At 49.4% G+C, this 27,523-nt stretch overlaps 1 protein-coding gene across 1 annotated transcript; it reads left to right on the top strand.

The window, feature by feature from the left end:
- Positions 1–3,710: 3,710 nt before the first annotated feature.
- LOC131214282 (esterase B1-like) lies at positions 3,711–7,362 on the top strand. The gene is made up of 4 exons (XM_058208698.1): positions 3,711–4,001; positions 4,063–4,326; positions 4,562–5,634; positions 7,152–7,362. Exons 1-4 carry the CDS (start codon positions 3,711–3,713, stop codon positions 7,360–7,362), a joined length of 1,839 nt encoding a protein of 612 aa, XP_058064681.1.
- Positions 7,363–27,523: the final 20,161 nt, after the last annotated feature.

Here is a 27,523-nt window from a genome sequence, read left to right as displayed (position 1 = left end):
CGAACGTTGGAGTCGGAGCAGGATTCTACAACATTTCCTAGACGTCAATCGGCGGGGTAATTGTAGACTTAAGCCATTCGCAGGAACTTCACCCGGTTGGCACGGCGAATCATTCTTTCACCTCGCCCGGGTCCGGACCGCACCGTTGCGTGCCGCTTTTTATATCGTCCCCTTGGAAGGACGAGTGTGCGATTATTTTTTAACACATTCCACTGGCTGGCAGGCGTTATCTAATTTCAGCTCTGCAGGCATTTGCAGCAGCAGGATGGCGCGAATGGTGGGAAGGGTTTTGCCATCGTCTACCATTAGCAAATTACATGTCTCTTTCCGGTTCCGTCCGTGACCGGGGCTTGTGCCGGGACGAGACCAACGCCACCGGAGACTGTAGAATGCATCCGAAACGTTCTCGTTTGGCTGGAAGATTCCTTCGGGTTTCTCTCGAGTGGCCGCACGGACCAGACCGTAGCGAGCGCCCGGAAGAGTGACGGACAATTAGAGAAAATGAAATTCGAGAAAATTATACCACGGTGGACGGGTCTGGGATAAGTTTTCTTCCCTTCCCAACCGAACGCGCAAAAGGTGTACTTCTTTTCAGTGAATCCGATGACATTGCTCCGCTCCAATTAGGAGTATCTGGTGCTGCACCAAGCATTCAGCTTCCGGTTTGTATCGGGCATGGTTGCCCCGCTATAACATCTCGCAGCCCGCCGGGTATGTCATTGAATAAACAAGGAAAAGTAATTCGCGTCCAGTGCGCATCAAAGGTTCTTTTTAACGGTTTGAATATTACTTGCTTTGTGGACTTGACAATTTTCGGTTTCTATTTCTGTGTCATTTTGTCGTTTGTTTCCTTTCCTGTTTTGATGCTCCATTTTCTTGTCACCAGATTTTCAATCAATGATTGGCTTTTCTGTGTTCGAGATACAGTTAACACCAAAATTATTTGTAAAACTAAACCGGTAAGTATTGAACGTTTAAAATAGGTTCCAGTGCTCAACATTGTATACTTTCGTTTGGATATTTATTAGCAATGTCTACTTAGATGTCTGAGCTGGTCCAGCAAAACAATTGACAGCACACCTCGCGGTTGCGTACCGCTACAGAAGTAATCTTCGGCGGCTCCATTTGCGGGCAAATATTTGCGAACGAGTCGTCGAGGGCGAGAAAAAAGGCCCCCCAAGTGCCTTGATGATTGGCGTTACGAATCACCGTTTGAGTAGGAGAGCAAACGATACCTGTTTGCCAGGATGCCCCAGAATCGCAAGCAGACCAAGAGCAGACCGATGGGCGTACTTCATAAATAATCATTAGAAATCAGCCCCGTCTCAGCGACAAGATCCTTGTGGCTGCGTACTTTGCCCGTGCTTCCGGTAATTGTATTTGTAGAAAATTCCGAGCCTCTTTGGCCATTGGCTTGGTTATTGCTTTTGGGCGATTTTCTTCACTCGGTGAATTTATTTATGAATGATTGGGAATCCAAACATGTTTGATGATTCCGTGTTTTTATTATGCTGATCCAGATTAAAGCTCTGGCTGTAGGGGCCGTCCTTAGGGCATTAATTACCTAATGGTTGCCCCCGGAACGTGTTGCGTAGTTATTTTGCAATGTTTCCCCGGGATGCGGAAACCCCGTGTGTTGCATTCCGGCGGCAATCAGTGTGATCAGTTTGCAGTCCAATTGGCAAATTGATTCATTATTGATTCCACCCGGTCCTGCATTAATTGGCTGGTGGCGCGCGATGCTCCCCGGGGACACTTTGCATAGCCCCGGCATTCCGGTCGGAAACTGAAGCGAAATATGAGTAATAGATATGCACGGGGCGTACTAAAAATAATGCAACAATGCAAACGCCCCGGGTCTGAAGCTGAATTTAAATTTCACATCATGCTCCTGCCGGGACCGGGACACATAGCGGAACAGGGAACATTCCCGGCGGGTTGGATGATGCCGGGGACCACCCCGGGGTCGGAGGGGAGGGTTCGTTCGAAAAGGGTGTGACTCAACGCAGCTGGCCGTAGGGCATAACGAGTCCCCACACCGCGCGTGTGGCTGGGTGTGAAGAGTTATTTAGAGATATTTCAATAATTGGCCATGATGACTCACTTCGTGTGGTGAATCTATCAATCACTAATCGCGAACTGGTATATGGCTTTACGGACCGGACCGGTTTGTTTTTGTAGGTAACAATTGGGAATTTATTTATTATCCTTAATCTATATCACCTTTAAGTTGATCATAATTCTATGCAATACACCTATGGGTTGTTACAATTTTCGATACGGTCGGAAACGTTCTTTTTTGGCCTTCGTCCTTCGTTTCGGCACTTATCTCCATCATCGACTCTAAACGTTGACCATGGAGCGGCCTCTTGAGTTTAGCTAATATCCAGAAGTCACATGAGACTAAGTCAAGCGAATTTGGTGATTGTGGAACGATACGAACGTTTGTGGAGAAATTATCACGAAATGATCACCAAACCTCACGAGGAACTTGAGCCAAGACTTCTCTCCAAAAAGCTGGTCTATTCTATAATACTATAAAGATTAACAGTTGGAAGTTGGGCATAGTTTAACGCATTATTTTTATTTGATTAACTTGTAACAAACTTGCTACCAACCAAGGTGGAGATGATGAAGTGTACTGACCGAGCACCGAGCACAGATCGCGGTAAGAGAGTTAACAAGTTTTCTCATTACTGCCAATTTCGTGGCGTGGCCAGCGTGGAAAATATGACTTCCAACTTCCAATCCGAGCCGCCATAAATCTCTGGCTCTGGGGTTTCAATTCATGAAAGTCAATTCGGTGAAACTCCGCCCGGGCACATCGGCGCAACCGGCACGAACCGGTCCCGGGAATCGGGTTGGAACTGCCACAAACCGCGACCGAGCGCGGCCAGGGCGGAATGATGGTAATGAGAAACCTCGACCCTTCCCCGGGGGGATGCATAAAACACTGCAAACCGATCCGCACCGAGTCCGGATGAGTCAATCCTTACGGCTGCCGGCCGTCTATAAAGGGCTTGGCCGTGAGGACGATTTTTCCGATCCGCCTCGGGACGTTGTCAGTTGAGTTCGGTCGGGGTTACTGGTGGCTGTGGTTTTCCGGTGCCGCTGGAAGTGATCCACCCCCGTCCAATTGATGTCCGGAAGGCCGTGGTTACGAAGTTGCCACTATCGGCGTGCGGAGGAATTCTTCCACTTGGTGTCTGAGATCGATCCCCGGTGGACATCCAAATGCCAATGCACGTAAAGGCCGTACCAAGGCTGCGGGCGTAATTGAACTAACGCAAAGTCAACCACCGGCGCTGCGACGAACACCTTCGGCGCTGTTTGTGTGTTCTACTCGAGACTGCCTTCTTTTGGGGCCCCTGGAGAGGTAGTAGTTCCGAGCAGCACTGGAAGCGCATTCCGAAGCGCCGGTGTATGAGTGCTGGCGATGGTGCAATCGGTGCAAAGTGCAACCAGTTCTCGGTCGCCAGGGGCTTCTTCGCGTCGCTAAGAAGTTCAACCACACTCAGCGTGGTGCATCGTCGTGTGTTGCGTGTAGTTTCGGGCCCCAAAAGAGAGTGCGATCGGCCTAAAATAGCCCCCAAATTTGTAACTCATCGAAGCGTCGTAGGAAAGTGAAGTAATAGATTTGCAAGAATTAGCATCATCCAGGGATAGTTGCGATCGGAGGTGTGTCCCGTGGTTTGTATGACGTCTAGCGAATGGCAAGCGATCGTTTGACTTCCAAATGCACGCTTTCGTTGCTGGTGATGGTGTTCCTCGTGCTCGCCGTGCTGGTGACGCTCGCCGTGACGCTTACCTCGCACACGTCACCATCGGCGGACTCCGGGCTCCACTCCGAGTCGGTTGAAATTGCATCGCCCGAGTGCATCGTCGCTTTCGACGATGGGCTGGTGGTCGGCAGCCGAAGACAAACTTTTACGGCGCTCGGCTACTGCGCCTACGAGGGCATTCCGTACGTGGAGCCACCGATTGGCAGGTTGCGATTTAAGGTAAGCACGTCACGAACTGAGAACTAAGTGATCGTCGTCGTCTGCTTCTCTTGAACTGCAGGATCCGCAACCGGTGCGCTTCCGGGGGTCTCGGGTTTTGGGGAACGTATCACGGGCCTGCCCACAAGCCTACGCGGCCCACATGGACCCGCTGGCCACGAGCGAGGACTGCCTGTATCTGAACGTCTACACAGGAACCGTGGCGAAGGAACATGATGATGACGGTGACTCGTTGTGGCCGGTGCTTCTCTGGATTCACGGTGGATCGTTCGTTGTGGGGTCCTCCGAAACGGACATCTTCGGACCGGAGTTTCTGGTGGACCAGGTAAGTATTTTCGTCAAAACATCTCGTTAAGCTTTGTCAACATCTAAACTTCATTCTGGAAACGTCAAAACATCATTCTGGAAATTTCAGCAGAATGAAGTTTGACGTTTTAAAAGTCAAGTAATCGTTAGTTTGAATGCCAAACACTAGATGGAGATTCAGACAGTAAAATAACTGAGCACAGGGAAACCAAGAAAAAACCCATAATAAACGACTAATCATTTAATACCCGTAGGGCATCATCGTGGTGACGTTCAACTATCGGCTCGCGGCCCTCGGCTTCCTATCGATGCCCGATCTCGGCATCAACGCCAACCTCGGTCTGCTGGATCAGCTGGAAGCCCTTCGCTGGGTCGCCCGCAACATCCGGCAGTTTGGCGGTGATCCGCACCGGGTCACGCTGTGCGGCTGGAGTGCCGGAGCAGCCGCAGTAACCTACCACCTGTACTCTCCGGCCGCCAAAGGCCTCTTCCAGCGGGCCATCGCGATGAGCGGCAGCATGACGCAATCGTGGGCCTACGACTACGACCCGGACCGGTGTGGGCGCGAATTCCTGAAGGCGAACGATGCGACAACCAGGGAGCAGCTCCAGGACCGACCCCTCGACCGGCTGATGATATTCGGGCGCGAGTTTCACATCGATTTCTTCTCGCTCTTCTACTACTGCTTCCTGCCGACCGACGACACCTACCGGGCGGGCCGTGAACTGCGCTTCGTCGGACGTGATCCGTTCGAAACCGTGCGCACCGAACCGCCCGTCAGCGATGTTCCGTTGCTCGCCGGGTACACCACGCTCGAGCACGGCAACCTCTTCCTGGAGCGCGATTTTGGCCAAACGTCCAACAATTTCCCCAACTTCAACCGGACGCTGGTGCCACTGCTCGACGCGTATCTGCAGCGACGGGCTACGGATCGAGCACCGCAGGCTCGCAACAGGTCCTCGGCCGGTCCGGACTTTTATCGGCAGCTTGCCTCGGTGGCGGACATTATCTACGGCATCCAGTATTTCGTTCGGCAGGCCGCACCGAAGATGCGCTCTCCGGTGTACCGGTATCTGTTTGCGTACGATGGTGCGTTCGGATACGCCAAGAACTGGTACTACCGGAACCAGATAGTGCGCCGGCCGGGCCCGATGCACGGTGATGACCTGGGGTACCTCTTTACGCCGTACCTCTACCGGCGGAAGTACTGGCAGGCGGTCAGGGTGCCGGGCGATCCGGAGGACGCCACGCGAGCAACACGTTATCGGGCGGAACGTCGAGTCCAGCGACGGATGGTGCGGCTGTGGTCCAACTTTATCAAGCACGGGTAGGTTCAGGGGCCGGCGGTAGGCCCGATGCAAAATTCATCAATCATCCCGGAACGGAAGCTCGGTGTGCAGGCCTCGGGATCTATTCCGGGACTCCACAACAGATATTTAATTTAATAGACACTCCACAGGCCGGGACACTTTCGGGGTGTTTGCCGAACGGAGCACATCGGTGATCGGTGACTTCACTCACTGGTGTCATTATCGTCGGGCACAACTTCGAAGTGGTCGTGGTACCAGGACTTGGGACTGGAGGCTTCTAAGCCGGCCCCCGCGGGAGTCACTGCGGTCTCGGTATCATATTTGCGTTATTCATACCGTCATTTATTTGCGCATTTCAAATGCAAATACAGCAGGCCGGGCTGCCAGTTGTGGTCGATCTAACGACCTCGGCTTTAGACGGGGCGTAGGTTTTCGGGACTGCTTCCCGCACGGGAAGCATCTCGAAGCAAGGGTAATCAATCATTGCGGCTCTCACGCCTCCTGGGAGTGGCCGCGGTGGGCTTTCGGAGCAGATGAAATGTGAGCCACGGCGTACGCGATTTAATCAAATATGACGGGAATTAGGTTTCGAAGGACTGCACCGAGTGAACGCCATTTGGCAGTGGTCACCGAACGGAAGGATTACATTGACGATTTGCTAGTGATTATTAGTAAACAGGAACTGGCAAGGATATTCCATAATTGTCCCATCACAATTTTATGCTTCAAAAGATACTTTAGGACGTGTAAAAAAGTAACAAAAACCACACAAGGTCACGAAGGCGCCACTGGCCGGAAGCGGATCCGAAGCATACGGCCTAATGGGTCCCCGATTTGGGGCCCTTCGGCTACGAAAATCACTGAAAATTGCCCAATTTATCTGTTTCTTCCTCCCGACCCCGGTTCCTGGTCCGGTTTCTTGGCCACACACATACACACGAACGATGCCGGCAGAGTGTGCGGCAACCGAAGGCAGCAAATTTCCACAATTGATAAATTTCATGAATATTCAAATCGAAGCAGAACATTCTGCCGGGAATCGATTTCCTTCGCCGATTGCGGCGGGCAATCCGAACCGAGAAAGCGAAAGCGGATCGTACGAGTCGGCCCAAAAAAATGTGCCGTCCTCCTAGGAGGCCGCCCTTTGGGAGTCCTTCCGCTCTCGAACCGATACACGAATTTGTCATCCATTTTTTTGTTGCCCCGGGTGCCGTTCGATCCGTATTCCTCGCCTATCTGTGGCCTCGTTTCGGCTCTGTTGGCTTTCTGAGGTCCTACATCCTTTTCTCCTTTCTTGCCGGCTGTTGGGGGAAAAATTACACTACTTGTTATTTGCTCCGCTCGTTCGTTAGTTAGGTGGTGCCACTTTCGTTTGACATTCGTTACTCGATTTTATTGTCCATTTCTTCGTCCCCCTTCGTCTGTGTTGTGTTACATCCCTTCGCTCTCTTTTTGGGGGACGCGCGCCAGGATCTGGCATATGTCAGCGGGAACCATTTTTTTCGCCACACGCTTACGCGTCCTCCCGTTTCAGTAACCCAACGCCGGCGGTGGCCCGGAACGCTCGAACGCTCCGGTGGCATCCCTACAACGATCCGTCTTCGGGCGGGCACTACCTTCGCATCGATCGCCGGATGCAGCTCCTGCCGGTCGCCGATGCGGAGAACCCTTTCTATCGACTCTGGGACCGTGTGTTCGGCTGTCTGTACGAGTTCGAGTGCGATTTCTTGAACGTTAAGAAATGACGACGATTGAGGAAGTGCACGGCGATGGAAAATCAACAATCAGCTTTTGCATCATCCGGGAAAAAAGGACTCCAGCCACACCTGGCCCGAGAGCCAGAAGTCACCAGTCAAGTCACGAACTCACAACATGGTAATGTAAATACGGAACAGGAAAAAAGAAATGAACGGAACCGGGCCCAAAAGGACTGGCTTCTGCGGTGTCGCCCTCATATGCCGATTGTCGATGATACAGTCAAATGTAAGTAATGAAGTGGCGTGGCTTGATTAATGGTAGGATGATTGCAAAGAGGATAGGATCCTTCCCGGGCGACGACGACGATGGATCGGGGAAGGTTTCCGCTGAGCTCGTTACGTGTTCGGACACGGAAGTTCAGCATCGTGTGTGCGACATTCGGTACGGGTTTTTATGCAAATATCGGGAGAGACAAAATGGTGGACGGCAAGCAGCACAGCTGATGGTTAGGTGCAATCGATGTTTGAATAATAAATTCGGACTTTTGCTCTCCTGCTTTTTGGGCGTTAGTTTTTTTTTTACTGATGAGAACTCTATTATTACCGCTCATTTTAAATCAGCAAAAAAAAGGTTCATTACAGTCAGTTGACAGACACAACCGATTACAATCCTGGTGAATATTATTCCGGACAAACCGTAAAAGGACTTCCGGACTGCAATAACACGGTTCACCGGCGGAACGATTTCGACCACGGTTTGTAATCGAGATGGTATATGCAAGACACAAGGGTTCATAAAACTGCCTTAAGCCCCAGCAGCACCAAGCCCGTGAAAAGAAGGTAAGTGTGGGCTCTGACCGTTAGTCAGAGTTAATGGATTTGCAATGGCTGCAATGGTGCCTTCCTATGCACCGGGCGCAATCTAGCGAAATGGAAACCGACACGGGTTCAGGTGGCGGACCAGAGACCAGAAAAAAAAATTGGAATGCCCGGAAGTCCGCTCAAATCCTATCGTTACACGGCGGAGAGCTTGAGTCGTAATTTATGGACGAACTTTGATTCCAATTTATTTGCGCGCCAATCTTCGAGCAATTCGCGGGCACGATCAAAAAGTCCCCTTTTCCGGGCACACTAATGGCACTCGAACTCGAAACTGTTGCCCAGTAGTAGTTAGATTACGAGGGTAGTATTTGATTACACCGACGGCGCCGAGGCAGTGTTTTATCGTGATTTTATTCTTGCCTTGAAGACGAAGTGAAGACGCACGTCGCGCGGAACAGACCATCGCGCTTCTTGATTTAATCTGGCAAACTTTTCAAAACATATTTCTTTCGCAACTGTCCCCTGTTCGCTGATGTTCTTCAAGCATATGATGCAGCTCTCGTTAATTTAATCTCGCCCAGAAGAAGGATCGCTGCTCCGACGGCCGTCCTTTGGCAGAGCGACACACGTGCCGCCGGCATGATCATTGCATACGCAAACAACTTCATTCGGTCCACCCCATAGGTATGGCCATAAATTTGAGAGCACACAGAAAAAAAAGAGAATCGGTCCGCCTCGTTCCAGGGAATCACACCCTCACCGTGTGAAAGGTTACTTTCTAGGATGCGCGCCCTTCAAATCAGGGCGCTCCGCCGTCTTCATCGTCGTCGATATTATTTCTATTTATTTCTTCATTATCGAAAAAGGATTTTCCGACGGCGAAAAAATTTCCAGAGTATCTCCATTTTATTTTTTGGTCAGCTTGAGGCCGCACTTGCATTTTTGAAATTTGTCACCGCGTTGCTAAACGCTTTTTATCTTTACCAACCTCTTTTATCTGTTTTAAGGATTGATTTCTTTGATTAAGTTGAATGGAACCGTTCGCCGAATCGGCTTCTTCCCCTGGCGTAGTTCGGCACCGCGATTGCCTTCGATCCATTCCGATGTAGCAACTTCTTCAACGCCCCGGGGGGAGATAGCGTTCAACAAACTTTGGCTGTTCCACTGTGGGAACGGAGGAAGGATAATGATGCCATTAAGCCCGGGTCTCGATCGGTCGGTCGGTTCGGTTCTTACGGATCTCGCTCATCATCAGCCTCTTCATCGCCGCCATCAACAGGCTCATCTATCATTTGCATAATGTTGCCTTCGCCGACGGAACGATAGAGTTTACTGTCGGCACCGGAAGTCACGGCAAAGAAACTTGAAGCGACTCTATACCTGACTAGTTTTCGTCAGCCCATTTTCGGATCGCACCCTCTATCAGGCTTTAGGTGTCGTGAAGACAGTCTTTAAGTTTCGCCGATTAAAGAAAGTCGAAGTCGGTAAATAGAAATGAGAAATCCGTCGTCCCCAAAGAATGTGAGCAAAAAAACACGACTAAATATTGGAAATAGCGACGGGATATCGATACCCGGTGAAAGAGACAGGACCCCAGGGCACTGGCCAGCGCATAGATTGCTCTGCAGGTGAAGGGCGCTTTTCTTTTCAATCACTGGCCTCGGCCAGTCTTAGGGACGGTTGTTCGTGAATTAAGTCCCCGGCAGAACCGGTAGGACCGGAGAGTGTGTTTGGTTAACACTAAGGGCAGGCGCAGACCCTTTCCAGACAGACCAACGACATGAAACCTCAATCAACGCCAATGCGGCGGCCCGAGACAGGCGCCCGTAGAGACGCTTCCTTCAGGAGCTGCGCCATTGAAGTGTGAAAGAGAGTGTCATGTCTCCGGCGCTCGGTGTCTTTCACCATCTAACTTCGTGATTGTATCGCACTTCAAAGATCGATTTTTAGTCGAGTTATTTGGCTTCTTTTTTGTGCTAACACGAGTTCACCACCAGTTCCAGTTCGGTGCATCTTCGAGGGGAGAAAAATAAATAAAGTTTGCTTTAGAGAACGTCTTTCAACGGCAAAACCCCCTTTTGAAACACGAGAGCGATTCGGATGAGCAAAAAAAAGGGCTCCAAAGATTGGCAGTCCGTTTGCGAAGACTGTCGCCACGTCAGCCGATCTCGAGGACTTGACTGTGCGCTCGGCACTTCAGTCTCTGGTCGTTACCAGGAGAACGTTTGCCGTCTTTTTGGCCCCGGTTTCTTTTCTTGCATCCTTCCTGGGACCGGGGTGGATGCATCCTTTTCACTAGCAGGAGCCACGATTCCAGTGTAGTGCCGATGCTGTTTAAAATTGTATGCAAATCGTTTCATGAACCTTTGAAATCGCCACATTTACCATTTTTTCTACGATTAACACTATTCATCTTTGTGTTTGAAGGCTCCCTATGCTAGAGGTGTAAATGAAAACTCTACACTTTCGAGATGCGTGCGGTGAATGAGAACAAATCGCTTCAAAGTGAACAATGCGCTTTGGCCAACAGCAAATGCAATTTGGTGCAAACTTTTCTTGTTCCTTCTTTTCTATCGCTGAGCAGCAAGTGTGCTCGTCTGCACCACACGTCTGCACCATGCCGTATACATTACAGCCTTGCACCGTAAATTCCAACCGCTAGTGGAAAGTTATTTCACTCAACATTTAAAGTTTCCATCAGGCGAACGCGGCGCCGTCCGCTCCGTGGGAACACTTTTCCCCGTGGAATGTGTATTTGCGAACGTGAATGGAAATTAATTTGTAGCACACACCGGGCCTCCCGGGGATCCGGGTGTGGTCTTTTTGAGAAAATGCAAATCAAGCAATTATTACATTGAACATACACGCTGACGCCGTGACGGAAGCTTTGCGCCAGGATTCGCGCAGGTGAGCACCATCCCCGTCTCGGTTGCAGCACGCGCACCGCGAGAGGTGTAAAAAGATTTAAATAAATAATTCAACCGACGGTGCTGGTTCCGGCCGTGCTAATGCTGAGAAATGTGCATGCGGCAAACGCAAATGAGCAAACACGGAATGGGTACCGCAGCAGCGCCACGCCACGCGTTTGGTGGGTTTTCCATCCTGTTTTCGTGAGCCAGGACGACGATGGACGACGACGGTACCGAACGGCAAAACCGCGGTAATGCGCGATGCCAGATGTGAAAAGTTAGCTGGCAGCAGTTTTTTGGCAAGCAAATCACGATGTTGGTTTTTTATAGGACCGGAAAGTAACAGCAGACTGCGTTTGAGCGGTTTGAGCGCACGAAGCTCCTTTTCAATGGAGGTGCTAAAATGTTTCATCTGAAGCCTACTTTTCTGAATGTTTGTTAATAACCCAACCCAACTTTGAAACAATCCCCATTGCATCAGGAGGCCCACTTGTAAAAGGGACACTGATTGCTGGGCAGAAAGGGCGCGCGTCCCAATAGTTTAATCAACTTTTCGGCACAAGGCCATTTCCGAAACGGCATTTAAGGCTCCCCGGCGAGCTCGGATTTCTTCTCGAGCGCCCAAATGCCACAAGTAACAGCTGCAATCACATCACCATGGTGACGTTGGTCGTGGTGATGATGAAGCATTGTTTTGACGGTTTGCACTCTGCACTAATGGCTCTGGCGCTGTGGCCGTCTCGGTGCCGACGTTGACGAATTTTGGGGTTTCGATTGTCGTTCTTGAGGTTCGTCAGCTGCGCTTTGTTTCATTCAAGACACTGAGCCGATGGTGCTCTGGCAAGTTTTAAAATAATCCTTTTTCGGTTTCATTTTTAGGACCGGTCGGAGCCTGAGATAATTTCGGTATCCTCAAACTATGAAGCCGTGAAGTAAACTCTATGGTAAGTGCTGTATTTTAAAATAGTATCTCGACGGTCCCATAGTGTTCCCGATCCCGAGTGGATCCGAGCTGGCCTCCTTCCGCAACGCGCGGCACTGCAATTAGTTTAAGTCACTCAACGCTCGGTTGGAAGGCCCGGGACCGGTTCGACGTTTATCTTTTCCGCACGACGAAGCTGGCGCTGATTGCACCGACTAGTGTTTTAGTTGCTGACGCTGACTTGACTTGTGATGATGACTTTTTTCCCCCTCACAAACAATTGACACGCTCCGCTTCGCTAGCGAGTTTTTCGAGAATGTTTTGCAGCTGAAAGTTGCGGCTGAAGTTGATTAGCTGCCACGCTCCAGCATCGGCAGAGGGCTTTTAGTCACTGGCTTTATAATCAAGGACACAACGATGGCCGTTCAAGAGTCGTCCGGATGAGAGGCAGTCTATAAATTATTTATCACATCCGGTAAATCATTTCTATGGGCTCGGGATTGGGGGGGCGGGGGCCCCGTAATTGATTGCTGCAACGTGTCGCGCACTTATGTTTAATGTTGTCCTTCGGAGCACCTTTATTGGCGGTGATGCCGGTGGTGCCCGTGAGGAATGCTTTTGTTCGTGGTAAATGTAGGACCACGGCATTCACGGCATTTACATCGGCTTCGGCCGGGCCAATTAATCCAATTGACACCTTTTATGATCGTTAATTAATAGCTGCCACCGATGACGTGGCAATTGTTAATCGCCTGCACCCTGAGGGTCCTCATTCAAATAGTTCCGAGAGGGAAGGTTTTTCCTCGCCCTCCGCGGGGAAAAACCGCGGCCTGCGGAATGTTTGCGCTCGATTTTTGGTAAGAATGGCATGGCATCGGCAGTAAATCATTTCCTTAACAACCTTATTTATGGGCTCGTGAAAGCTTTACGGGTGTCTGGGGTCGATCATCGAATCGGTTGGGTGGGCGCCCTGTTCATATTTTTATGGACCCTATTCGGGAGGTTTGAATATTTTTTCCCGCCCACCGCTCGTTCGCTCGCTCGCCGTGTGTCCGTTTTATGGGCAACCAAATTACGCACGTAATGTTGCCCTGACCCTGACCGTACCGTACGGGTTTATTGTTATTCAAACAACGGGCGGGCCCAGGTGGTACCAGGTGGGTAAGTAAACGGTCTGATTTCCATATAATTTTTAGCACTCTATTTGCGCGACACTTTGAATCAATTGAATGAAGCTAATGACGAGCCGTAAAACACGGTGACGCCCATTACCGGGCCCCCGTTCCTTGGCGATTACTTAATTGGCTTGCGCAATCAGTAAAATGGCAGTGGCAGCCGTGGCAGCCTCGGTGTGTGACGGATAATTGGAATTTAAAAATATGAATCCTGCTAGGCCTATCAAGGGCACCTAGGGACCTCTCGCACTCACTCTCTGAATGTGATAGATGATCCTGTCGGAACGACCGATCCAATTTTCCACCGATTTAGCCACGCAGACCACAGAACCAGAAACGCCAGTCAATGGAGGCGCTATTTTCGCTGCTAGTTTTTTTCTCTCGTTGATGTTGCGTGCACCGTTGGCTCGCTGCAACCGCCGGAAATAATTAGTGCAAGTGTCCGGATTTAATTACCTCACCATTTGCACCACCGTCCGGGTGAGTGTGCTGATGTGGCTCAGCGAAAATCGGTCGCCTAAATTGATCGGTTTCATCGAACCGGAAAATAACGATGACCGTGGGAAAACGCGTCGATGCTGATCTGGCACAGGGGCGGTTTATTTTGTGGTTTTCGTTCCATTTTTCCATCGGTCCTGAGGCCTGTCAACGGGAGCGCAGGTTAAGCTCCGGTCGGGCGTCGCCCGCGAAGTGTAATTAGATGAATGTCAATATTTGCAGTAGCGTTTTAATGTGTTGCTGTGGAAAATGTGGTCCTGTTAGAGCTGCGGTTGACGAATGCGCCACAGCGGACGATTACCGTTCGTAATAGACAATTCAACGCAAAACTAATTCTCGAGCGGATCGTCTCCTAATCAGGAGGCAAAAAAGGGAACCGGTCACACTCTGTTCGATCGTTCTCATTTTCTCGTTAGTGAAAGTTCGTTCGCTGGTCCGAAATGTCCGCAGAAGTTGTTAAAGAGTTGGCCAAGAGTTTCCCCTTTGCGATCGTATTGCGAATCGTCCAATGTGTGGACATCACGTTACGCAGTTTACGGCCACCACGTGGCCGTCTCGGCCTGATTGGTCTCGTTGCCATCGGAGACCCTTAACCCTGGCCACTGCAACAAGTGAGTTGGGTGGGCGCCCTTCCATTTTGGGGGGGGCTGAACTCTGTTTCGATAATGATTACTTGGAATTGGACGATACGAGCCGACCGACCGAACGGTGTCCTGTTACGTGCGCTACACCATTTGGAGGGCATAATTTGTGAGCCCCAGCCCGAAAACTATGCCTCGGATAATTTGGTCAATTATGGGGTGGCCTGCCAAATTAGGTTTGCTGTTCGCCAGCTGATAATGAGGTGTGCGTTCTTCGTGATTTGATGTCGCATCGCGAACAGCCCTAATTAAGTATTCGCTTCGTTTTACCACCAAAGGATGAGCCTCTCCCGGCACTGTGTTGGCCGTTTGAGAGGGCAGTTATTTATCATCGTCAAATATCAGGGCCCAGCGTCGCTGGAGATAGGGCCCGGGCATCCACCCAGAGAGTTACGATGGCGGTGATAAATTAAGGCTCCCAACACGAGTGATGTACCGGGAAGCTGTCCATGCTGTCCGACAGCTTCACAGTGTCGGTTAAAGGGCGATGCAACTCGGTCCCAGCTTCCTTCCTTCACGAGTAGTGTGTGATGTATTAATCGGTAAACACATCCTCGGGGCAGATCAATATTACCTTTATCAGAAATTTTCATTTCTACATAAGCTATCGGTGGTGTTTGAGGTAGTTTAGTACCGCTTGTCGCAATAATGGAGCGTAATATTTATTGAAATGTTTACTGCCTCGGACGCGGTCGGCGCAGACGATGCCGTGGCTCGCAATGATTTATTGGGTGGAAGAATGTAAATATTATTGTTTTCCTTCGTCGTGCGCCCCCGTTTGCAGATAAGCATGTTTATGTTTTTTCTTCGCCCCACGGTCCACGGCAACCCGTCTCCCGATGCATCCGTGCGCTGCTGACCGATGGTTAGCTGCGAGCCGAGAAAATGCGGAACGATCTTCTGGGAACGCTGGGCAGACGATTGGTACCGATGGTTGTTTGTGCATTTCCGTTATGACGGGGGATGGCCGGTGCGTGGCCAGAGCACGGTACGCGGGCGCGGTACACTGATAAACGACCGGCAAACCGATGGAGGCGCCTGGTGGACGATGAACATAATTTATTATGTTCCCGCTGCGTCCGGGACCGTTCCGGCGCTGCTCGTCCTGAACGTTATCAACCATGCCGGTGCTGGTCTAATTACCAGAAACTATGCGAAGCTTTTTATCATCACAAAGGGTGTAAAGCTGTCTCGATTTTTTTTATCTACGGTGTTGTTCATTTAAAGTTCTCATTTATTATGTTCCGTTGTGAATAGTTTTTTTTCATAATTTAGTATTTATTTAAGTGTTTTAGTACAAAAAGCGGCACACCAATCGAAGTCTTATGGCTGATTCAGGCTCTGCTGGCCTTTCCCGAATAACAACGAATAATGTTGTTCATCTATTCGTAGCACACAATGGAGCGGAACGAAAGCTAAACCCTGGGCCTGGCGGTATGGTTTGGCTCCGTTTTCAATTTATTCCAATTTTATATTGTTGCGGAGCGCGAATGAATCATCGCCGGGCCAGTGTTCCGTCCGCAGTCCATCGTTCAGCGAGAAAACTAATCACGTCCATTAGTTTATTGCAGTCAACCGAACCGGAAAACGAACGCTACATTAACGGCCACGGCGGACCAAATGCAAATTGTGCCTTCGACTCGATGGCCCGGCGGGCCGTTCGATAAATGAGCGGTACAAGCGGTTCCGGGCCAGAAAGACCGTCGGTATGGCCGGAAAATCATCGCTAAGCCGTCAGCCAGCCCGCGAGCGAGCCTTGTGTGTTTAATCCTTAAATATTGCATCCCATTCAATTAGCATTTATCGTTCATTTTGATCACCCATCCTGGGCGTGACTGATCGATGATGCGATTTTTTGCCGTTCCGGCCGTTTGAGAATAACTGAAAAACGGGCTTTAAAGTGTCGCGCCAGTGCCAAATCTCGGGCGTTTTTGTTTCACCCGCAATCGTAACGGAAAAGGTGGACAGTTTTTCTTTTCGGCGGCGGTGCTCGAAATGATCAGATAAATGAAGCAATTTATGGTGCCATTAATTTCGGAAGCTCGGAGGCGCACCGGCCAGGAAGCGTCGACTAATAGTGACGGATTGAGTGCGGCCCCAGTCGAACCGGGAGTTGACATATGCTGCCGGTCCGCGCCCAGTGCCGCCGTCTGGCCCGTGGAAAAGGGGGCCGAAAGAGCGAATAAATGATGGCGAGCGTTTTTCCAAGCCTTTCTACACCCTCCCCCGTGGGAGTTCTGTGTGTGTGGGAGGGGAAAGTGATTTCCCTTGTAACGGGTGCCACGGGTTGATGGGATGTAGATGTGGGGTGAAAAATTAGCCCCGGAAGCTATTTCAGGGAGGAACCTTCTTCCGGGGATTTCCTTGCGTTCTCGGTCGATTGGGCACACCATCTCGGAGCACCGCACCGCGTGTCAATATATTTCGCCCTGGCCTGGCCTGGCGCGGGCTGTCACGATTAGGAGGATAATAGGGAAACCCGGGGCGATTTGTTAATAAATAAGGGGTATTGCGTGTGATGTGCCAGTAATAAAATAAATGTTTTTTATTGTTGCTGGATGGCCAGAGTGGGAAGAGAACAGGGTACGGCATTCGCTACCAAAACACGATAAATTAACGATTGATCTGTGGGCTAACGATGGGGGCTGCCATGGGTAAAAGGTTGGGATGGGTTGCAGTTCCGGTCCTGATTAATATCGGGGCATTAAAACACATCTTTTGTTTAACGACCTTTCTAACATTCACTCCGACAGTTCCCAAATTCCCTTACAGCGTTTTTATTTTAGGTACATGATGGGCCAAAAGATAGAACATTACCTACATTACTTACTATCAATTTTGAAACATTATTGATAGTTGATAGACATTATAGCTGGAAATCAATCTCATAATAATCTGATAAATAAATTCATATGCAACGTAGAATGCTGCAGTTAAGATAAAATAATAATCAAAAGAGGGAGAAGCTTGTCATATGCAACATCAAATCCTGTATCCTGATCCTGCAATATGCATTCCGCATATTGTGGTTACTTTATCAATTAAAACTCGCTTCAATTAAAACTTTCCTAATAACACAGGCACCACCCCCGGGTGGTCATAAGTCAAAATCCAACATTCGATGTCGCCCGCCGGTCTTTGAAAACTCCAAGCAAACAAAGTCCAAAGTCCAATCCCAAGTGCAAACGCCGGTTGTTTATCCGGCATTCCAGCGCAATCCATCGTCCAGGCCGGGCCTTTTCAATTATGGAAAAACGTAGAATTAAAACTAATTCTCGTCAGCAGTGGCCGGGCAGTCGCCAGTTGGACGGTTGACGACGTGTGAATGAGTTTTTATTTATCTGGCACCTCGTTCCGCAGAGACCGCAAAAGTTGGCTCATACGTTCGGCTGGCCAGTCCAGTCAGCTCTTACGGCGCACAGTGTGGCTGACGATTTTTATCATTAATTTCCCTCTGTCCGTCTCCATTTGACGCCGGAACGGACACTTCACTCGACTGGCTGACATTTGCCCCGACATTTGTGGGATTTCCTGTTTGCCGTACTCCGGAGTGGGCCCGGCTGGTGCGGCGCGGGAAAGTTGCCGCCGGTCATAAATATCAACAGAACCTAAATTAAACTTTCCTGATTTAATATTTAATTTACTATTTTTCAAACTGCTCCGCTCAGCTGCTTGGCCCAGAGTAGACGGGTTGCCTCGGGAGTAGTACCTCCACTGATGCTGATATAAATGGATAAAAATAAAACAAAACTGGATAAGCCCGGGAGCCAAGGGAAAGAAAAATCTCTCATTGCATTGCGGCTGTTCGGGCAGCAGTGTTTGTCTCGGGTTTTCTTCTCGGTTTTGTTTGTGTGGTTCTGTGCCATTTATCACCGCAATTTTAAATTACGTTGCATTCCGTGCCAGGGGCGTTATTCGAGAACGTTAATTAACGACGTTTGTTTTGTTCAAAATTGCGATTGCAACAACGCTAAAGTTAATGCTTCCGTTGAACGTTTTTAATTTCGAACCCAAACTGAGTAGGCTGCGTTAGTCAACTGTCAAAGAGAAGTTAACCGTTGCATAAGACGGTGGAGTGCTCCGTGAAAAGTCAATCAACTCCAGCTTCCTTAAGACACGGTAAGTACAGGGTTCATCGTAGTCGATAGAAACTTATTCAAATTGGTAGCTCTTTCGGCAAAAAACCGTTCCTCAAACAAATCGGAAATCTGGTTCTCCATATCAAACTAAGTACACCAACTGAATTGCCATTTTTTTGGGAGGTTTTCGCTTCTCCTTCGAGCGACCGAAATTGGTGTGAACCGTATCCGACATCCGACAAGGAAAAGTTAGCCAACGGGCCAGAAACGAGAAAGAACAACTTATCAACATTTCAAGTAACATTTCCGCTCGCACTGCACTGCCGGCTCCGCTAGTCAGAGCCAACTGCTACTTACACTTCGCAAGACGGATGCGCCTTTTTTGTCGTCTCCACTAATGTTACTCTCTTCAGAAAAGTCAACAAGTGACGAGTGACGGGAAAAAAGGGCAACCGGGCCGGATCGGCTTCCAGGGGTTTGGCGCGCGGATTGCAAATAAATTGATTTCAAGTTTATGCTTTTCCGCCATCCACTTTCGAGTGCAGCTTTCCGGAGGACCGGAAAAAAATCGGAGGTTGCATCCATTTCTCATTGCGGCGGTGAACGATTTATAGCGGTGCCCCCGGGGTGCTGCCATTGCTTTCGTCACTGCCTGCCCGGATTGGTGGAGTAATTTTCCTTCTCGTCGTTTTGTTTGAATTGAGTTTGAGTTCTTCAACTTCGAGTGGAGCAAAAATAAAGAAAAAATGCTACGAGACTGCGAGTTGGTGCTATCGGCGGTTGATAATCTTATCGACAAACGCCATCACCGGTTGACATAAGGCTGCGCACGGTTGCATCACGGCTGGGTGGCATCGGTAGGAAATTGAAAAGTTTGTCGTATTTTGTCGACGAGAATACTCGGGGAAATTCTTCCTAGGGAGTGCTGGAAACAGAACATTGATTTGGATGTTGTTTTCCAGCTCATTTCCGCGGGATTTTTGTTTAACCATTACGCTAACCCCGATACACCGATGGAGCGTCGATGGAAAATTCAGCCTAATGCAATTATCTGCCAGCAGCGCAAGGAGGAAACTGCAGGAAGCCTGACGCCTGCGCCCGCCCGCTAGGGAACGCCGGAAACGCGAATCCTTCGCGAAAGGGGGCGAAGGAATTGGTAAACGGCGCACGTTCCGGTTTGCCAGAGCAGCAGATGGTGCGGGCGGTGCACGATTGTGAACCACCTGCCGTCGTGCATCCTGCCGATGGGAATCATCCAACCAACAAACTGATCTGATCATCGCTGTCGCCGACATCCGGGTACGTGCACCACCGTGCACCGGGCCAGGTGTTTCCATGTCGTGCCGGAAGTGAAATGGCAAGCTGTGATGGCGGATTTGCACCGTCGATTTCCGGTACCATCCGCGGGCGTTGAAGGCGTGATTTGATTACCACACAGATGTGGTGACAGCAGGCAGCCTCTTTAGTAAGCCAAGCTGTCTGATTGGTCAAGATTATCCCGTGTCAATGAAACGGGGTATGTTAATCGACGGTGTGTAATGAATCTGTGTGCTGGTTTAGTAGTTAGTTTGGCCATTTCGTTTTATTATCATTTTTTTTTATTTATTCCAGGAACTCGAACAGTAGTGTAAATTTGCCTATTGCCGATGCGGCACTCGGCTAAGCTCGCCAGCGGCATCCATTAAGGCCAGCAAGGAGCAACTTTTTTCATCGATCATTCCGGTTTAATTTGATGATGAACTTTGGGATGTTGTGGCTGGATCCTTAAGTGTATATGTTGAAGGTAGGTAAACTTTTTTACGCTCCCAGGGTTCTATCTACACCGTCCTGCATTCCAGCCCGTTTAATGCCCCTCTTGAACCTTTATGACGTTCGGTAGGGAATCAAAATGGATGTTTGAGTTTGGTGTTGTCACGGGTACAGTGTTTCCATTTCTTTCCTTTACTGTTAAACTTTATTAAATGTTTACTTTAAGAATATAAACGTAGACTAGAGGACGGACATCGCTTTCGCTGAACAAACCAATTTTAGTTTCCAATTCAATTTATAGCCATTCTCTAACGGAAAAACAGTCGGAGCCATAACTTGTTTCCATCCTTGCTGCCATCAATTTCAACAAAGTGGCAAACAATCACCGGCTAAACAAAATCTAATGTTTCATATCGTTTCAAACTCAAGGCCCATCCCGGAAGCTGATGGGCTTCTGTCTCGACCCGTTCGGCGCACTACTCGTAAACATTTAGCACTCAGCCCGACCCGTCGCCGACGCTGCTTCGAATGGATCATCCACCGGTCTTTCCCCATGACCCTGACATTTCCGCTAATTTGGTCAAACAACCGGGACTGCACTGCTGCACACAGTTGGCTACTTGGTAAGGCATCCTTCGAACCAGGCGGCCACCGGGCGGCCAGTCCGCTTCGCATCAGACCCGGTGAGTGGCAATAAAAATAAATATTTATCACCGTGCTAGGCGTTCCGTAAATTATGGCCCAAGTGCCGTGGGCGGATTCACGGAGCTTGGCCGGAGCTTGGCCGGACCCTGGCACCGGGAAGCAAGGATCGTTCGTACGCTCGGTCGGCGCGTCGGCCGCTGGCTGCTGATGGTTTGTCATCAGGCGGAAATGGAACGGGGCCTTTGCGTTCGTCCTGGGGCCCGTTTAGCTGACTGCTCTCTCTCTCTCTCTCTGGCTGGCTGGACGATTGTTCGCTAATGATTATGGATGCTATTGTTTTCAGGCTTGCGCTCGGGCGCAAGGCTAGAAATTAAATTTTATCTTTATGCGTTGGCGCAAACTACTAGTAGCTTGGGCTGTGAAAACGGTTCCGTGCACTAGTTTAGCGAAACGGCCGAGAATCGAGAGTTTTTCTTGAAGTGTCGCTTAAAACGTAGTTCTAGCCAACGTAACGACAAAGTAACGGAGTCTTTAGTAGAATCCATGCATACGGCGGGCATTGGTCCGTGTGTGCACTTTAATCGTGAATATGATAATTTGATGATTATTTTATGATCGACGAAATTAGCATACGAGGGTCACTATTTATATTTCGGGAATAGGAACAAAAACAAATAGTGAAGCTGCGAATATATTTTTATTGTTTTTCAAAGTACTCGCCACGATGATCGATACACTTTTGCATGCGCTTAAACCAATTTTCAAAGCATTTATTCCATTCCGAATGAGGTATCTCCAAAACATGATTTTTGAACGCTTCAAGAGCTTCTTCGGGCGATGAAAATCGTTGACCACGCAGTTTATTCTTCACGGATGGGAACAAAAAGAAATCATTGGGTGCCAAATCAGGGCTGTACGGCGGATGACCCATCAATTCGATGTTTTGAGTGCTCAAATAGTCTCTTGTTTGAGCCGATGTGTGAGAGCTGGCATTGTCATGATGAAGAACAATCCGACGTCTCTTGTTTGTTTTCCTTATTTCACCGAAGATTTCTGGCAAACAGATGGTTGTGTACCACTCAGAATTTACTGTTCTACGATCCTCTAGAGACACTGTTGCAATATGACCAGTTTTTCCGAAGAAACAGGCCACCATTTTCTTTGAAGTGCTTCGTGTGCGAACAACTTTTGTTGGATTTGGTTCATCTTGGAACACCCATACAGTCGACTGCTGCTTACTTTCGGGCTCATACGAATATATCCATGATTCGTCACCTATCACGATTTTATAAACGTCTTTTGAAGCACCGCGATTGTATTTCTGAAGCATTTCTTTGCACCAATCGACACGAGCCTTTTTTTGAGCGATTGTCAAATTATGTGGGATCCAACGTGAACATAATTTTCGCACAGCTAAGTGTTCATGTAAAATCGCATATATGCTGGTGGAACTAATGCTTAGGGATGCCTCAATCTCACAATAGGTTACATGACGATCTTGCTTAATCATTTCGTGCACAGCATCGATGTTTTCTGGCACTACAGTCGATTTTGGACGACCTTCACGAAACTCGTCGGACAGCGAACTACGACCACGATTGAATTCACTATACCAGCGATACACAGTGGTTTTTGATGGAGCTTCATCGCCAAAAGTCAAATTAAGTTGATTGACGCACTCTTGTTGTAATAATCCACGTCGAAAGTCGTAAAAAATCATCGCTCGAAAATGTTCACGATTCAGTTCCATTTTTTTGCCGAGACGAAACTTTCAACTAAATATAAAATAAACAAATAGCGTCCGTATGACAAAATGTTCTGAGTACGTATGTCGTCAAAAATGTCAAACTTTACGATGGAACCATCAGATGGACTCACATGACATCAGTGTTGCCAATTCCCGAAATATAAATAGTGACCTTCGTATAAATGAGATATAGTGGAAGCCGCCTTTTGGGGCGGCAACGGCACAACAATAACAATAACAGTAACGGCAATCAAAACCGAATTAAGCAGCCGACCCGAATGGGAGGTTTTTGTGGTGTAGAAGGAAGGACCTTTTGGCACACACCCTCCAGGCTGTCATATTCATATTCCGTTGGTCCGTTGCCCTGAAAGCTCACAGGGCTTCGGAAGCGTCCTTTTGGAACGGTGAAGATGGGCGATAAGGAAGACGGGTGTGTGTTGCGAACGGCCGTTTGATGGTTTCATCAAAAGGAATACTCAACGGCCTCTGTGCGCCCATCCGGATGCATCCTTGGCTGTTAACGCCACCCTAACCCCTGCATTTTTTGCAGTTCCGAGAATCCGAAGCGATCCGAACTGTTTTGCCGAAGGAACTCGTTTGGAATTCGACCTGGAAAATTACAAACAAACCAAGCGGAAGCGTAAGCGCGAGCATCAAACATTGGCCACGTTCTTTGCACTAACTTCAGACGGAACAGCGAGGGGTGCACGCTCCCCGTCCCGTTATCGCTACCGAAGCTGGAACTTCCGATTAGCGAGCATTGCGGATGCATTGTTCCTGCAGCCAGGCCGCGAGGTTCCCGAGGCAACCGAGGTTGCGTCGCCGCAATCAAACCCAAACCCGACCTGGCGCCCGACACGGCGGATACATTTGCGAATTCGACACCCACCACGTCGGTCGGTTCCTGGGGAAAATTCGGGCCACTCCGCCACCGGGGGAGCAGCCGAAAGAGTGTACACAAATATTTGCATAAAAGGAAATATTTCAGCCTTTAGGTATTTGTCTTTGACCTCTTCTGGAGGCCCGGGTCGTTTCGGATCGCACGTAGCACCGGCAGCACCCGAGGAGTCTGGTCGGGGGAGTGGGATCAAACGCGAGGACGAACCGAACCGGTGAGCTCCATTTTCCGGGACGGATTTACCCGTTTGAGCCGCGCCGCCGACGGTTGCACCGTGCGTGGGTCAGCGAACGGAGCGAACGTCCTGGGCCACGGGTTGATGGATTTGTCTGTGATTCAATCCCCGACGGTGGCAATTGACTTGTAAAGCATCCGCGTGGGGGGGGAGAGAAAAATCCACCGCGACAGAGAAGCGACAGAAACGCAGGTGGACGACGACGACGACGGGGTCTGAGTCTGAGTAATGGTAAATATCGGGCTGTGTGATTAGGTTTGCTGATTCGTCTGAAGTTGGGCGGAAGTCCTTGAGGGTCCCTCTGCTACGACAGCCGTCAAGTGTGCCCTTTTTAATGGATTCGCTGAGTTCCAACAATAGCAGATGCCCAGTGTGCGTACTGTAAAGCGTTGTTTTGTTGCACCATCCACTTGGACCTTTGGATAAAGTAATTCATTTTCATCAGTCAGGTAAATAGGGTCGTTGCTGCTGCGTCGTAATGGATCATGCACCCCGTGATTGATCCTGATTGAATACCCCCTTTTTTGTTGGCCTCCACGCCATCCATTTACATTTCATAAATATCTGCCAGAATTGTTTCCATTTTTAATTTCCTGCACGGTCGGTGGGCCGATTGGACCAAGTAAAGGGTCAAAGTAAATCGATTTGCTGTCGGAAAACATTGGATGACCGCTGATTGACCGATCCTCGGCTATCTTTTCCGAAAGCAATTTGGCTACGCAACTACCGCAGCTCCTACCCGGGGGGAATAAATTAATGTGTCGGCTCTCGACGCCGCACGGGGCCAAAGAATATTGGTTTCGATGGCGGCGGAATGACGTTATAGGGCTAATTAGTGCACTTGCAACGGTCCGGCTTCGGTGACGGATGGCCCTCGTTTGGGATGACCGGGTGGGGGCCTCCACCACATAAATCTCTCGAATCCAGGAAGTGCCCCCGGGCAAATATAGAGTTTTAAACCATTTCCCATCCAATATCCGTTCCGTTTTCTCGGAATTGGTTTGCGGAGCAGCACAGCATGATACTGTCCTGTGTGCCAGACCTCTCATTTGTTGATCACTTTTTGTCATCAAAATTATGCTCGTTATTTAATTTTCTTTTTCCCTCCGTAATCATCTCCGTAATATTGATAAAGCGGATCCGCATTGTTGACAAAGTATGTTAATTGACTTCAAACGGTAAAATTTATCGCCGAGTTCGAGCCCGGCAAAAGGTTGGACCCTCATATTGGAGCGACAGGTTTTATTGGTGCATCCCTGCGGAGAAGAAATTTATTTCGTCCGCTAGGCGGCCGCAGGAAATCAGTTTAATTGCACAATCCGCTTGCGAAATGCTGGCACCCCGGCGGCAGGATAATTAACGTAGGGTTCATCACCGGCGACCGGGACGGGATCCTTGCCATTTTTTCATCCCGTTTTTTAAACTATGTTTATTATGTTGATTCCCACATCCGGGAAATGTCTTGATCAAACGCACGCAGAACGCACACAATCCACGTTAGGTTACCTGCTTTGGTCACGCAGGAGGCGAAAGGACGCACACGGACACTCGACCGCCCGGACACTCGTATGCAATCGTCACGGAAATAATCATAACTTCCGACGACCGACTGCAATTATGAAGCAGTGGCCCTTGAGCACCATTCCCACAGCCAGCCATCAAAGCTTAAACCGGAACCGGATCGGGCATTGTCGGATCGGATTGCGCCCGGCCGTTGTGTTGACCAGCATATTTAAAATTAAATAAAATCACATGCATCGCTTGTATCTGTTGTTGAGCGGGTGAGCAACACATAGCTGGACGGCCCCCGGGGCGTTGCCGGGCAGTAAGGATATATAGCCCCGGGACAGTAGACGAGGACGACGATGGCGACGATGGCGACGATGGCGACGGTTGCCATACCCGGTTCGTGTCAAGGATATTAAGTCAAACGAGCAGCCGGGTGGGTTGGAGCCCCCAAGGGGCCCTTCGAACACCAGGCTGGGTGCCAGGAATAAAACTAAAATCCAATTAAAGTCGCCCGGTATCTTCGTAATTATAGTTTATTGTGCGGGCCATCCAACCAGGAACGCCGTTGTGCCCATCCCTATGGCTGGCTATTTGAGCTGGCTCGCAGATAGATGGGTAAGGCTATGCTTAAGCTTTACTTTAAATAACGGAACGGGGTCGCTTCGGCAACGATGGTTATGTTCCTCATCCCGGTGCACTTTACAGGACGCAGTCCAACTATGACGACCCAGGTCCGGACAGTGGCGCTGACGACGATAGTTTACGAAGACAATTATCGTTGTCAATATTGGCCTTCAGCAAGGGAGAAGGAAGCATGCCGACGCTCTCTCTCTCGCTCTCTCCTTCGCTCAGTCTTGACGACATTAGTGACAAAGGCACGGCGAGGATATTCAATTTATAAAGCTTATAACTGTTTTATATCCTTGCGAATATTTTATGAAAAGCTTCTCCCGAATCTCGCCCATGGCGGGTGACTGATGAACGCGGACGTGCGTGCTCTTTTCGGGTGTCGTCTCCATAAGCAGCGCCCACCCTCGGAGAGGATAACGACGAAGTTCCCGAAAGCTCCGCTGCGGTGTTTCTTTTGTTCATCAATCTCCTCTCGCCCAACTCTCGACGTTAATTAGTGTGGGGAGCTGCGGGAAAGAACACCACACCCGAAGGATGTCAGTTGCCAGGCCCAAGACGGGGCCCGTGGCTCGGTTTCCTTGTCGCTGGCGTCTTTGGAATGATCATAAAACCGAAATGTGTCACATTCGTTCTATTGTTTCTCGTTTCGCTTAATTTCATTGCCAACGCTTGAGTGGGCCGAGCCCGGAGCCATCGTCGTCAAGCCTCTGTCATCGTTTAGCGTCGGCCCCGTCATCATACCGGCTCCGTGGCTGCCAGGACCGCAGGATCACCGTGGCGATGGCCGCCGGTGCTATTTTATGTGGTTATGCTTTTTCCATTAGATCGACGGGGCGCCCTTCCCGGTGGTGGAGCCGTTTTGGTCCATTAAAACAATACGCCCCGCGGCTTGGGGCTCCGACCCGCCTAGCTCCGGCCTCTCATAACCGATATCAGCGGCCACAAGGATACCACAGGATAACGATGAACCACGGTAATGAACAACAACAATGATCGTGTGGGGTGGTAAGAACGCGACGAGGGAGCCAGGAGAGGTAGTACCTTGAAGTGCTGTGCGGATGACAGGCAGGTTAATAGAGACGATGGGTTGAAAGCAATGAGCGGCATACAGTTTGAAGAAGGGGCGTTTATGGACCGGAGAAAGGAATCAGGTACGAGGAAATCAAGTTATATATCTTGTCGAGGGCTTTTCTTTCCTTAAACCAGCAAAGGGACAGGGATCTTGGCCAACGTCTTGCTGTTGTAAAAACGGTGGTTTTATTGGGTTGTTCAATAAGTTTTGTGGACGATCCCCATCAAGGACGTCCAAAACCAGTAGCAACACCGAAAATCGTAGGAAAAATATAGGATTTCGTATTGAAAAATCATCGAGTGACTGAAAGAGATTTAGTAGAAGCCCTAGGCATGTCACAAGACAGTCATTTGACAACAGTAAAAATCCATGAATTAAAGTTCGAATTGTTGGAGCACTCTCGAATTTGGCCCCTAAAGCCCCCCCTAATAATGAAATGTATTTCAAACCATAAAACTATGTTTTTCTTACCTAACCGCTAAACCTATTGAACAGCCTGGTCCATTCACTTCCTAGAAAACAGACACCAGTGTTGTTGTTTTACTTGGGGGCTGCATTGTTTTCCTATCTACACTGGCCGCCACGGGACACGGATCGAGTTCTCGTCATTTTTTCCTCGCCGCATGGCCTTTATTTCCGTTGCATCTGGCACCAAAATTTCATTACGCCGGAACCGGA

Source organism: Anopheles bellator, chromosome 1 (genome assembly GCF_943735745.2).
Source record: "Anopheles bellator chromosome 1, idAnoBellAS_SP24_06.2, whole genome shotgun sequence".
Taxonomy (NCBI): Eukaryota; Metazoa; Arthropoda; class Insecta; order Diptera; family Culicidae; genus Anopheles; species Anopheles bellator.
The sequence above is the reverse complement of the archived record's forward strand: the minus strand, read 5'-3'. Positions and strand labels throughout refer to the sequence as shown.

Excerpts from the sequence above, each read along its gene's own strand:
- LOC131214282 (XM_058208698.1), top strand. The coding sequence starts at position 3,711 with ATGGCAAGCGATCGTTTGACTTCCAAATGCACGCTTTCGTTGCTGGTG. Across the intron at positions 4,327-4,561 it reads CGGAGTTTCTGGTGGACCAG|GGCATCATCGTGGTGACGTT; the intron begins GTAAGTATTTTC and ends TAATACCCGTAG. Across the intron at positions 5,635-7,151 it reads TCCAACTTTATCAAGCACGG|TAACCCAACGCCGGCGGTGG; the intron begins GTAGGTTCAGGG and ends CTCCCGTTTCAG.